The sequence below is a fragment of the Amaranthus tricolor genome, chromosome 2 (assembly GCF_026212465.1).
Source record: "Amaranthus tricolor cultivar Red isolate AtriRed21 chromosome 2, ASM2621246v1, whole genome shotgun sequence".
Lineage (NCBI taxonomy): Eukaryota > Viridiplantae > Streptophyta > Magnoliopsida > Caryophyllales > Amaranthaceae > Amaranthus > Amaranthus tricolor.
The window spans coordinates 6,756,988-6,771,742 of record NC_080048.1 but is presented as its reverse complement, the minus strand read 5'-3'; the positions used below and the strand labels follow the sequence as shown (position 1 = coordinate 6,771,742).

The 14,755-nt window shown below is 35.7% G+C and overlaps 1 protein-coding gene across 2 annotated transcripts in view; it reads left to right on the top strand.

Annotated features, from left to right (window-relative positions):
- LOC130806307 (protein DOWNY MILDEW RESISTANCE 6) overlaps positions 1-13,935 on the top strand; it is a 35,714-nt gene extending 21,779 nt beyond the window's left edge. Inside the window, exon 4 of one of the 2 annotated variants that reach the window (XM_057671325.1) lies at positions 13,383-13,935. In XM_057671325.1, the coding sequence (XP_057527308.1) occupies positions 13,383-13,670 (288 nt within the window). In that variant the 3' untranslated portion in view covers positions 13,671-13,935. Of the gene's footprint in view, positions 1,949-13,382 lie in introns of those variants that run through there. The other variant, XM_057671326.1, reaches the window with a different exon arrangement.
- The last annotated feature ends 820 nt before the right edge of the window (positions 13,936-14,755 follow it).

The following is a 14,755-nucleotide window of genomic DNA, read 5'->3' as shown; positions in this document are numbered from 1 at the left end:
CTGTGTACTTTGAATATATATGCCTTAATGGCGTTCTGTAATGCAAGCAAAAATTTAAAGGCACGTACCTCTCCTTATTCACACAAACTTGTGCAAATTTCAGAAGAATATTCTGTCATCAGAAAGTGTTGCAATTTCTTGAGGAAAAAGGGTACTCCCTCCGTTTCTATTTGATCTTCCTATTTGGGTATTTCACAAAGATTAAGAAAAAGAGAATCTTTGGTGGTAGTGGGTATTATTTTAATTATATAATAGTGGGAAGTAATGATTGTATTGGAATAATGAGAGAGCAAATAATTGTAGATATAATTAAATAATATGATGTGTCGATTGTACACAATTGCTACTCAACCAAGTAATTATAGTTAATTTTTCAGATTTTAAGTCAAGTAATTGTGTAACATCTCGGAATAACTCGGGTCGTACGAAAAGAGAAAATGACCTTTTAAAAACGAGACAACTATAATCCGAGTCAAACCGGAATGTTAGAAAACAGTTTAAAACGGTTTTGAAGTTAAGGAAAACGTGCGGATCGAGTTCTATTAGCGTTATTAAGAACTACTAGATAATAAGAAATTCTTAGCAGCGGATAAGAACGAAAAGTTAAATCTACTTATTACAACTTGAGAACGAAAGTCGCCTCATAAAAACCAAATGTTCTTTAAACTAAATTTTGAAATTCTTATTAAGACTTCTCTACCCTAATAATTTATTTCTTCAAGGGACAATCCTCACTCCCCAGACCTGCAACTTAACTTACTGCTAGTCATTGCCCAGATAGGTAACAACATCATCGCAGGGTCGTTAAGACCAAAAGTACACGTCAGCAAACGTCGCATACCAAATAAATAATAACACAAGAGAAAGATTTAATTAATTAACTGACAATTCACAGAACCTTACGCTTCGATCATGCTTATTAAGAATAACTATTTTCATGTAAAGGTTAGTCAGCCATACTGCTGTACTATCCGACCATACTGCCGGTACACTCCAAACTCCATAAGTGAGACAATACATTAGGGGGAGCTAACCCCTAAGCAAGTCTCTACCATAGACACTCGCCTTACTTCGGTGCCTATGGTTAAGTATGCATACCCCCGCGGTGGCTCATAATGCCCTCATAAACCGCGAGTAATTCATTTCCACCAATTGACGTCATACTACGTCCACTTTAAAGTTAGTGAGGTCATACTACCTCTGCTTATCAAACAATGTATAAAAAAATTATTGATTCGAAAGATAACATTATCCATACTATATATCCATGCTTTACTTTTGTATACCATTATTATATGATACATCGGACTAATGCGAACCACACTGCGTGTACATACCTTAAGCAAAATAACCAACTCGCAAGCGTCTTAATCAATTCCCAGTCACGAATCGACTTCCTACAAGGTTCAATCGTATTCGGGAAATAAGCACACATACACATTTTCCTCAAATCATCTATAATACACATATACAATCACATCCATACCTAGAATACTACACACAACATGAACATCCATCACATACTATAACATGGTAAATACACAAAACAGGACAGCCTATACAATCTGTCCAGAAACTCAACTTAAAACTGTCAAATTAAAAATCCGATTTCACCGTTGCGTCCGGAAGGCGTCAAAACCCCCGGGTACCAATTTTCATAATTTATAACATATTATAAGTATTTTTAACTTAATTTCAAAGCCAAAAATGCTCCAAAAACACATTTTTTTCACCATTTTCAAAACCTACGGGATTTCATTTTTTTATCACAAAAATATAAATTTCAATCCTTTATTTCCTATTAAATCTAAACAATAAAATTTATATAATTTTCATGATCACATACAAAAATAAATTTTAATTAATTATATATTTTTTTCCTCAAAAATAATTCTTTTTGCACAAATGTACACACACAAACACATCACATATATACATGTATATTTCTCTACCAACATTATAAATTTCTGCTTTTAATCAATAAAAAAAATAAAAATAAATTTCCATCACTACATACATTTTTTATATGAGCAACCATTTTTTTTTTATGTATATATATATATATATATATATATATATATATATATATATATATATATATATATATATATATATATATATATATATATATATATATATATATATATATATATATATATATATATATATATTTTTCAATCATTCATCAAACAATTCTTCACACACTTGTAAACATATCCAAAACCCTAAAAACCATACATTAATTTAGATAGAAAAACATCATACTTCCACACATGAATTTTAAATCATGAACAAATCATAAACTATAAAATAACACACATAAAAATCATAGAAATTTAAATTAAAACTTAAAAATAAAAACTAGATTAAGAATTACTCACAATTGCTCAAGAACAAAACACCAAAATTGATGAACCAAAAGGAGGATTAGGCGTGGGAATTTGAGGGTTTAGGGAGTGTTTTTCTTACTTGCAATGGCTTGGAATGAAAAGATGTAATGAAAATTAAGAGATTAGGTAAATAAGGCAATTAAGGAAAATTAAGGCAATACTTATGGAAGGCAATAATTCCTTGATCTTTCAATCTTCCTAAGAAGTTACTAATCCTTCTTAATTCTCCATATGGCCGGCCAAATCCAATCACCTTCCCACTTTAATTTTTTTTTTTTTAAATTAAAGATAGATTAGGAAAAAGGTTTGGACTTAAAATGGTTTTAATTGCCTTAAAAGTTGAAGTCTCATGATTTAATCTACTAACAAAATAAATAATATAAAGAAATATATTTTTCTAAAAAGAATAATAATAATAAAAATAATAATATTACTAGCAAATCATTTAATATATCGGGAAAATATCGGGGTGTTACAGACTACCCCCCTTAAAAACGTTTTGACCCCAAAACCTCAACGTATAAACATAAACACACAACAATCAAACACAAAACACACAACAATCATACACATAAAAAACGACAAAACAAGCACACAACAAAAGAAATAGATCAAAATAAACCTCAAAGCGCACAAAATTCTACCGCTTCCTACCCCCCTTAAAAAGTTACGTCCCCGTAACTTACTAACCCGAGGAAAAAGATGCGGATACTTCTCTCGCATTGAAGCTTCTGTTTCCCAAGTTGCCTCTTGTGACCGATGATTTGACCATAGAACCTTAACCATTGCAACATCTTTTCGCCGAGTACTGCGAACCTTTCTATCTAAAATCTGAACAGGTTGCTCTTCATAGGTGAGGCTTTCATCAAGTTCTAACGGTTCCGGGTCTAAGACATGCGAAGAAGCCGCAACATAACGTTTTAACTGGGAGATATGAAAAACGTCATGAACTTTACCCAGCGCATTAGGTAACGCTAACCGGTAAGCTAACTTCCCAATCCGCTCCACAATATCATAGGGGCCAATGAAACGCGGGCTTAACTTCCCACGAGCACCAAAACGAACCACACCTCTCATCGGAGACACACGGAGTAGGACTTTGTCGCCCACTTCGTACTCATCAGGCCGACGTCGGAGATCGGCGTACGATTTTTGTCTATCCTGGGCTGCCTTCATTTTATCGCGAATTAACTTTACTTTCTCAGTCATTTGCACAAGCATATCAGGTCCTAAGGTGACAGATTCAGTAAAATCATCCCAACATACAGGACTACGGCACTTACGACCATAAAGTGCTTCAAACGGAGCCATTTGAATTGTTGCCTGATAACTGTTATTATAAGAGAATTCCACTAAATCCAAATGTTCATCCCATGAACCTTGCCATTCCATGGCTATTGCTCTCAACATGTCTTCTAGTATCTGATTGACACGTTCAGTCTGACCATCCGTCATAGGATGAAAAGACGTACTATGAAGAAGAGTGGTTCCCAAAGCCTGTTGTAATGACTTCCAAAAATGTGACAAGTATCGAGTATCACGATCGGAGACAATAGTACGAGGTATTCCGTGATATCGAACAATGTATCTAATATAGGCACGAGCAAGTTGTTCCATATCCCACTTACAGTTCATCGGAATAAACCTTGCAGACTTAGTAAGCCTATCCACAATCACCCAAAGAGTATCATTACCAGCCTTAGTTTGTGGCAACCCTAACACGAAATCCATAGATATGTCATCCCACTTCCAGACCGGGACTTCTAGAGGTTGCAGTAACCCAGCTGGTCTTCGATGTTCACTCTTAACCTTTTGACACGTTAAACACTTGGAAACAAAATCAGCAATATTCTTTTTCATACCAGACCACCAAAACATGCATTTTAAATCTTGATACATCTTATCCCCACCAGGATGAACCGAGTATCTAGAATAATGAGCTTCGTTCAATAATTTTTCCTTCAAGGAGTCACACCCATCCGGCACACACCACCGTCCTTTAAAACGAAGACTACCGTCCTCATGAATTGTAAAACCTTCAGCTTTCCCTTCACTGATCTGCTCCCGAAGTTTTATGAACTTTGGGTCTTCCAGTTGCTTAGCCATAATCTCTTCGAAAAAGGTAGGTTGAATAGACAAGGCACTCAACTTGGCTTCCAATTCCCCTTCTTGGATTATCTCCAAGTTTATTTCCCCAAACTCCTTACACAACTCCTCAGAGGTTATTAACGCTGAGACTGAATGCCTCGATTTTCTACTCAAAGCATCAGCGACTACATTCGCACGGCCTTCGTGATAGGAAATCTCCAAATCATAATCACTGATAAGTTCTAACCAACGTCGTTGGCGCAAATTCAACTCGGATTGAGTGAACAAAAATTGCAAGCTTTTATGATCCGTAAAGACCTTGCATTTAACACCATAAAGATAATGTCGCCAGATTTTCAATGCGAAAACCACAGCCGCTAACTCCAAGTCATGTGTTGGATAATTCACCTCATGAGTCCTTAGTTGACGTGAAGCATACGCCACCACCTTTCTATCTTGCATTAAAACACAACCTAATCCATGTTTGGAAGCGTCACTGTAGACAGAGTATTCCAAGGATGGATCAGGTAAGGTCAACACAGGGGCCGTAGTTAACTTTTCCTTCAATAACTGAAATGCCTTCTCACACTCCTCAGTCCATTCGAACTTCTTTTCCTTCTTCATCAATGCTGTCAGTGGACGAGCGATGCGAGAAAAGTCCTTCACAAAACGACGATAGTATCCTGCTAATCCCAAGAAACTCCGGATATCTGTAACATTCCGAGGTGTAGACCAATCTCGAACAGCTGCTACTTTTGCTGGATCAACGGAAATTCCTTCCTTAGAAACAATGTGACCCAGAAAAGCCACTTGCTCTAACCAAAATTCACACTTCGAAAACTTAGCATACAATTGATTCTCTCGCAAAATCTGCAAGACTATCCTTAAATGCTCTCGATGTTCTTCTTGGTTCTTGGAATATACCAAAATATCATCAATGAACACCACCACACACTTATCGAGGTACGCGTTAAAAACCCGATTCATCAACCCCATAAATGCTGCGGGTGCGTTGGTCAACCCAAAAGGCATCACGGTAAATTCGAAATGTCCGTATCTGGTTCTAAAAGCTGATTTACTAATATCCTCCTCCTTGATACGTAACTGATGATACCCTGACCGCAGATCAATCTTGGAAAAGACTTCTGCCCCTTGCAACTGATCAAAAAGATCATCGATCCGTGGTAACGGGTACTTATTCTTAACAGTGACCTTATTAAGTTCTCTGTAATCAATACAGAGACGCATCGTTCCGTCCTTTTTCCTTACAAACAACACTGGGGCTCCCCAAGGCGACACACTAGGTCTTATATAACCCTTCTCTAACAACTCCTCCAATTGAACTTTCAATTCTTCCATCTCCTTTGGGGCCATTCGGTAAGGAGCTTTTGAAATTGGCCCTGTCCCAGGGATTAAATCAATCGAGAAGTCCACGTCCCTTCTTGGCGGCATACCAGGAAGTTCTTCTGGAAAAACATCCCTAAAATCACATACCACTGGAATGTTCTCAAGCTGCAACTCCCGCTCCCCTACTTTACTGATACTACACAGAAACCACGGTTGCCCTTGCTTGATTAACTTCCTGACCTTCATTGATGATACGATTTTTATCCTCGGTCCTTTAGGAAGACTCCTATATTTAACCTTCTCCCCCCTAGGTCCACTTAAGGTCACTGACTGTTCTTCACAATCTATTGTCGCTTTGTATCTACTTAGCCAATCCATCCCAAGTATTACATTTAAATTATCCATTTCTAGAGAAAATAAATTACTTGGAAATTTCACTTTCCCTATCTTAACCGGCACTTCACGAAACAACGTATTACATTGAAAAGTCTCCCCAGAAGGAGTAGAGACTGAAAAAGATGTTTCCTCGGGGTTCTCCAATTCTAAATCCTTAACTCTATACTTTGAAACAAACGAGTACGATGCACCAGAATCAAAAAGTACTTTAACGGATTTTGTATTAATACAGAACGTACCTATGACCACATCCGACGCCTGCGCTGCCTCCCTCGAGTTAACTGCCGAAAGCCTGCCGTCGTTCTGGGTAGAAGTAGCAACACCTCCTTGATTACCACGTTGGCTTAAAAAGAAATTCTCGTTTCTAGCATTTCCCGGTCGTTGCTGAACACCGGAGTTATTTCCCGAAAACCTTGGGTTTGAGGCACTTCCTAAGTTTCGGCCAAAACTTCCACCATTATGATTCCCTCTACCAGCTTCATTACTACTCCGTCCGTTAGTGATTCTTTGTTGTTGGAAACCTCTATGATTTCCCCCTTGCAACTCTTGTTGTCCTATGCGAGTATAACACTCGTACATTCTATGGCCCGGCTTACCACAGTAAGAACAGTCCACTAACGCACCCCGGCAGTCCCTTCCTGGGTGATTCTTTTGACATCTCCTACAGTTGAAGATTCTTTCCTTCCCATTACGATCATACAAAGGCTTCTGCATTCTAGCCTCTAGTCTCGAATTTCCCCCATTCTTGCTGTTTTGACCAGAATGGAAACCTTTCTCCTGAAAGCCTCCAAACGGTTTGTGCTTCTTAAATTGATTTTGGACTTGATTACTCGCATTCGTATCATTCTGAAACACGGGTTCTTTTCTCTTCTCTCCGCTATGGCCCAACTTCTCTTTTTCCTTCCTGATAACATTTCCAATCTGCGCAGCTCTCTTGTATAGCTGGTCTAACGTATCATATCTATCAGTCTCAATGTGTTTTTGGATCTCATATGATAGACCTAACTCAAAACGCTGTATTTTCTTTCCCTCAGTTGGGACATCATCAGGGCAAAACTTCAAGTATTCCATAAATTTCTGATAATATTCATCTACCGTTAGGTTTCCCATTTCGAACCTAGCAAACTCATTTGATTTGTCCTTCCTAACATGAGGCGGATAAAATTGGTCCCTTAACGCCCCCTTAAAACCTTCCCAGCTTAATTCACCGTCGTTTTCGGTTATCAACCTCATCTTACTATGTGTCCACCAATAGTCAGCGACTTCCACTAGGAAAAACGCGGCTTGGTCAACCATGAGCTCAGCAGGACATCTCACCACACTAAAAAGCTTGTCAAATTCTCTCAGCCAGTTTTCCAACATAGAAGGTTCACCTTTTCCACTATAAGTCGAGGGTTTACTCTGGGCTATTCTCTTACTAATTGACGAAGCCTTTTCCTCCAAGGATTTCGGTCTCGAATTCCTTGCACCAGCTAGGGCCTTAACTAGGTTTCGAAGCACGCGATCAGAGTTTCCTCTTGGCACGGACCTTTTCAAAAAGGGTGGCATGATGGCAGGTATACTGCATTAGGTTAAACAAGGTATGTAAATACATTACTACAGCGTTCGTGGTTAAGGAGAAAAACTCATTCTGTTATAGTTCTAAAATAAACAAGGTAGTAGCCCCAAAGGAAAAAGGGTTGAACAATGAGTCTATAATCAAATCTATTTTTTTTTTCCATAAATACAATACTGAATCGATTCTACTTACTAATGTTTAGACTTTAAAAAACAAAATTCAAATTCAAAACAATAATACCATATAATTCCAATCTAAAAGAAATAATTGGGTCTAGATTCCCACATAATCATTGTTCAAATACTACAAAAGTCCGAGATAAACAACCAAATCATTTAACCAACAAAATTGTTCACAATTATTCTACTAAGGGACTAGACATACGAACTCGTACACATGCATAATCAAATAAAATAAAAACAATCAGGCAAATAAAGGCGACGCATCCATACGGTCCCGATCCTCCATGTATTGATCAGGGTCAAAATCAGCATCATCAGAGTCATCGCTAGACGCGCTATCGGAATCAGAAGGGGTTCCTACAGATAAGGAATCACTCATAGTAAGTCGCGCTACGGAATCAGAAAGCTCTACAATTATTGGCTCAGGTGGTTCCTCCTCCCACATCATGATTTCACTCTCTTCCTCACTCATGAGATCCTCTCGCCTCACCGGCCAACCCCCTAGAATAATTACCCCGCTATCATTATCACTCAACATTCCATCTCTATCAGCTAGTTCCCCCTCCTCATCAGCATTATATCCATCCCCTAAGTTATCCTCATCATGCTCTTCTACTACTCCTAAAGAATCCTCCTCCATGAATTCTCCCTGCTCCTCATCAGAATTTCTTTCGAAATCCTCCTCAAGTTCCTCTTCTGGGTCCTCATCGGGGTCCTCCTCCGGGTCCTCTTCTGGATCCTCCTCGGGATCCCTCTCGAAATCCAGCTCATCGAAGATTATAAATGGCACTGAGTTTGGGTTTACTACGGGAACATCCTCCTCATTATTATCTCTCCTTGCCCCACTAGGTTCTGGAACGTCAACTCCGTCCCGACCCTCAGTTTGCACTGCTCTTACCCTTCTGTCAATCTCTAGGTGAAACTGGTCACTCCTCTCTTTCAGTGCAATCATCTCCTCCTCCATTATTCTTTCATACACTAGTTTGGACTTTTTGTAGATCATTTCCATTCGTCGGGTGTAATCCAAATCACTTTCCCCCTCTTTTCTATCCCAAATTCCCAGAGCATCTATTTTTGCCCAAGCTGGGGCATTAACTAAAGCTCTCCAGGGTTCCTCTCGGGTATTAATTCCCTCTTCGGCCGGTCTTTTTCCTTTATCCATGAAAGAAAGTAATAATCGAACTTCCTGACTCACAAAGAAAGAAAACAAGACAATTAATTTCTGAGATAAGACAAAGATAGATAATTCAGAGCATCAGAGATATAAACACAAAAATCCTATCATGCACACATCAAAGTTATCCATGACATCATACTTAAAGACACCAAGCACAACACATCATATCCCCTTAATGTCTACCCCTTTTTACTCTCGTCAAATTTTTTTTTTTTTCTACGTTAGTCTATCAGTACAGATAAATAACACTAAATAAAACTCCCGCTCTGATACCAGTTGTAACATCTCGGAATAACTCGGGTCGTACGAAAAGAGAAAATGACCTTTTAAAAACGAGACAACTATAATCCGAGTCAAACCGGAATGTTAGAAAACAGTTTAAAACGGTTTTGAAGTTAAGGAAAACGTGCGGATCGAGTTCTATTAGCGTTATTAAGAACTACTAGATAATAAGAAATTCTTAGCAGCGGATAAGAACGAAAAGTTAAATCTACTTATTACAACTTGAGAACGAAAGTCGCCTCATAAAAACCAAATGTTCTTTAAACTAAATTTTGAAATTCTTATTAAGACTTCTCTACCCTAATAATTTATTTCTTCAAGGGACAATCCTCACTCCCCAGACCTGCAACTTAACTTACTGCTAGTCATTGCCCAGATAGGTAACAACATCATCGCAGGGTCGTTAAGACCAAAAGTACACGTCAGCAAACGTCGCATACCAAATAAATAATAACACAAGAGAAAGATTTAATTAATTAACTGACAATTCACAGAACCTTACGCTTCGATCATGCTTATTAAGAATAACTATTTTCATGTAAAGGTTAGTCAGCCATACTGCTGTACTATCCGGCCATACTGCCAGTACACTCCAAACTCCATAAGTGAGACAATACATTAGGGGGAGCTAACCCCTAAGCAAGTCTCTACCATAAACACTCGCCTTACTTCGGTGCCTATGGTTAAGTATGCATACCCCCGCGGTGGCTCATAATGCCCTCATAAACCGCGAGTAATTCATTTCCACCAATTGACGTCATACTACGTCCACTTTAAAGTTAGTGAGGTCATACTACCTCTGCTTATCAAACAATGTATAAAAAAATTATTGATTCGAAAGATAACATTATCCGTACTATATATCCATGCTTTACTTTTGTATACCATTATTATATGATACATCGGACTAATGCGAACCACACTGCGTGTACATACCTTAAGCAAAATAACCAACTCGCAAGCGTCTTAATCAATTCCCAGTCACGAATCGACTTCCTACAAGGTTCAATCGTATTCGGGAAATAAGCATACATACACATTTTCCTCAAATCATCTATAACACACATATACAATCACATCCATACCTAGAATACTACACACAACATGAACATCCATCACATACTATAACATGGTAAATACACAAAACAGGACAGCCTATACAATCTGTCCAGAAACTCAACTTAAAACTGTCAAATTAAAAATCCGACTTCACCGTTGCGTCCGGAAGGCGTCAAAACCCCCGGGTACCAATTTTCATAATTTATAACATATTATAAGTATTTTTAACTTAATTTCAAAGCCAAAAATGCTCCAAAAACACATTTTTTTCACCATTTTCAAAACCTACGGGATTTCATTTTTTTATCACAAAAATATAAATTTCAATGCTTTATTTCCTATTAAATCTAAACAATAAAATTTACATAATTTTCATGATCACATACAAAAATAAATTTTAATTAATTATATATTTTTTTCCTCAAAAATAATTCTTTTTGCACAAATGTACACACACAAACACATCACATATATACATGTATATTTCTCTACCAACATTATAAATTTCTTCTTTTAATCAATAAAAAAAATAAAAATAAATTTCCATCACCACATACATTTTTTATATGAGCAACCATTTTTTTTTTTATGTATATATATATATATATATATATATATATATATATATATATATATATATATATATATATATATATATATATATATATATATATATATATATATATATATATTTTTTTTTCAATCATTCATCAAACAATTCTTCACACACATGTAAACATATCCAAAACCCTAAAAACCATACATTAATTTAGATAGAAAAACATCATACTTCCACACATGAATTTTAAATCATGAACAAATCATAAACTATAAAATAACACACATAAAAATCATAGAAATTTAAATTAAAACTTAAAAATAAAAACTAGATTAAGAATTACTCACAATTGCTCAAGAACAAAACACCAAAATTGATGAACCAAAAGGAGGATTAGGCGTGGGAATTTGAGGGTTTAGGGAGTGTTTTTCTTACTTGCAATGGCTTGGAATGAAAAGATGTAATGAAAATTAAGAGATTAGGTAAATAAGGCAATTAAGGAAAATTAAGGCAATACTTATGGAAGGCAATAATTTCTTGATCTTTCAATCTTCCTAAGAAGTTACTAATCCTTCTTAATTCTCCATATGGCCGGCCAAATCCAATCACCTTCCCACTTTAATTTTTTTTTTTTAAATTAAAGATAGATTAGGAAAAAGGTTTGGACTTAAAATGGTTTTAATTGCCTTAAAAGTTGAAGTCTCATGATTTAATCTACTAACAAAATAAATAATATAAAGAAATATATTTTTCTAAAAAGAATAATAATAATAAAAATAATAATATTACTAGCAAATCATTTAATATATCGGGAAAATATCGGGGTGTTACAAATTGCATAAACACATCACTGGGGTTTAAAAAAATTTCAAGAAAACAGACTTCCAAAAAAAAAATAAGACGAAATCAAAAAGGTTCAGAACAAATCCAACATCAAACATCACAAAATCAAAAAAATCCAACAGCAAACATCACCAGCACTTATCATGAGTGTACAATTAAAAGTAAATTCAAGAAAACCTTACATAATTCACGTGCGTTTTTTAGGTTTGTTTTTACCCCTTGAAGCAATAACTTCCTCAGGAGTGTCAGGGACAACCAAATTAACTTGGTCTTCATGAATCTTAGATGGAGTTGAAGGATTAACATGAGATGGAGACTCCAAATAATACTCAAGAACACTTTGTGGTAATTCTTCTTCAACATTAGGAGAAGGGTAGAATCACGAAACCTAGATATAGCATCATCCTCCATGGCCTTTTGATATGCCTCAAGATCTTTTTTAGTCCATTTAAGAATTTCATTTGAATAAGAGTGTGACCTCCCATTAATGGAACAAGAACAAAATTCTCCACGGTCACACAAACCGTCATAAAGGTATGATGGTATGGTCGAATCACTCTTAGATTCGACGGTTTTCATGGACAAACAAAAGCTTCAAACAGTAACAATGGAAGTCGAAGAAGAAAGCAAAACAGAGGGCTTGAAAAAATCAAACTCAAACCAAAATTCACAAAACGAACATCAAAATGAAGACCAAATTCCGATCTACATTTTAATGCAGTAAAAATGAGGAATGAACCGGGGATAAAAGCTAAGAAAGCCATGGAAGAAACTCAAAGAAGAGAGAGAAAGCAACGACTTTTTTTGGGAGAGGAAACAGAATATTCAGTAAATTAAATGACACACGCTGCTCCCAAGGGGAGTAAAAGAATCCAAAGGGTTAAAACAGATTTATTTAGGGTCAAAGAGGGTATTTGAGGGGTACAAATGGGAAAAAACTTTCCAAAAATGGAAAGTATTCTAAAGTGGAAAAACTTATGGAACTACCCGTTTTAGTAAGGTGGAAAAACAAAAAGGAACGGAGGGAGTATATAAGATAGTCTAAGACTTGGTGATATCATAATATAGGCTTGCTACGATAATGACTATTGCAAATACGATTGTAAGATCTTTAGCTATCAAACATCACTAAGTATTAAAATCAAATGGAATTTTACATGTGCACAATTTACGTTGATGAAGTGTTAGGTAATTGATTTGTTGATGGAATTTTTATTGACTTTTGATTTTTGATTTTTTAATTGATTAAATGATTTTAAAAATGTTTGATAAATAATTTTTAAATCAAAATAAAAAAACTACTTATTAAAGTTTTTCATTGGTTTTCGGTTTTTAATTTGTTATTTTAACCTAAAAATAATGTTTACCAAACTTTTTTATAACAATCGACTTGAACTACTATTTTCAACTGGTCAACCAGTCAACAAGTTCAACTAACACTTTTAATTAAAGAAACTCATGTTAATTATTAAGTGGTAGTTAACTAAGAACTGGTTTTCAGGCACTGAGTAACGGAATATACAAGAGTGTATGGCATAGAGCAGTCGTCAATACTGATAAGCCTAGATTATCAGTAGCTTCTTTCCTTTGCCCAGCCGATAATGCCTTAATAAGCGCGCCGCCGCCTCTCACTGCTGATGGAACTCCGGCAGTTTATAAGGACTTTACGTATCTGGAGTACTACAAAACTTTCTGGAGTAGGAATTTGGATCAAGACCACTGCTTGGAGCTTTTCTTACGGAACAAAGAATGTAATACTTCTATAACTCCTATGATCGATCATCAATAAGGTAGTTATTTTAATGTTTTTCTAGGGTTCTTTTATGTGTTTATTTCTTGTAATTTTTTATTTTCATTACTATAAGTTGTCGCCGTCTTTTCCTCCCAGGACGTAGAATCTAAAAATTGTAAGGTTATATATGCGTGTGAATGTAGTTTTATGTACGTAGTATGTTTTCTTCAATAAATAAATTTGTTTTATGAATCACAAAAGCCTTTTATTGGTGAATTATATATATGTGACCATTATCAATGTATTCCTTGATTGTGATTAATTAAGAAATCAGTTTAAGTTATAAAAGTGACTAATTCCATGCACACAACAGTTCATGTTTGAGCAAGTGCGATGTAATGAAAAAGAGCAAGAAATTTAAGATAAATTAGATAGGACTTGGTCTTCTAAGAAACATCTTTCGGTCCTAATTTATTACACCAATTTTTAAATGAGACGGTCTCACGGTGAGACCAATTCTATTGGGCTGGCCTAATATAAATTTTTGTCTTAAAATAATCATTTATAACGTTAAAGTAATCACTTATAATTTTAATATAATTAGTTTTTATAGTCTTAGAGTGATTACTTATAACCATAAAACGATTACTTATGATCTTAAATTAATCAATTGAAGAAATGAGCTACTATATGAACCCGTCTCATGGTGAAACGGTCTCATACTAGACGAGCTGAATTCATTAAAGTTTAATGCATACTCTTACTCTACATTTTATTATAGGCTGACCCAAGTAGAGACGGTTTGTCAAAGAGACCGTCTCTCACAAGAATTTATGATTAGATGGAAGACACAAAACCTATTTGAGTGGTTGAGGATTTCTTCAAGCATATTATTTCATTTACTCGAAACCATATACTATTTGTTATTTGGAACGTAATACGATTCGAAATGTGAAAAAGGAACGGAAATGTGGGATGCTATTTAAAGTGACTTCTAAACGATGTGAACGATAATTGTAACTTATAATAAAATATGAGTAGATTAAGGAATAAAACAGAAAATAAAAAATAAGATAAGAGAAAGAAAAAGAAAAGGATGAAAAAAAAAAGAAAAGAAAACAAAAAGAAGCTAAATGAAGGAA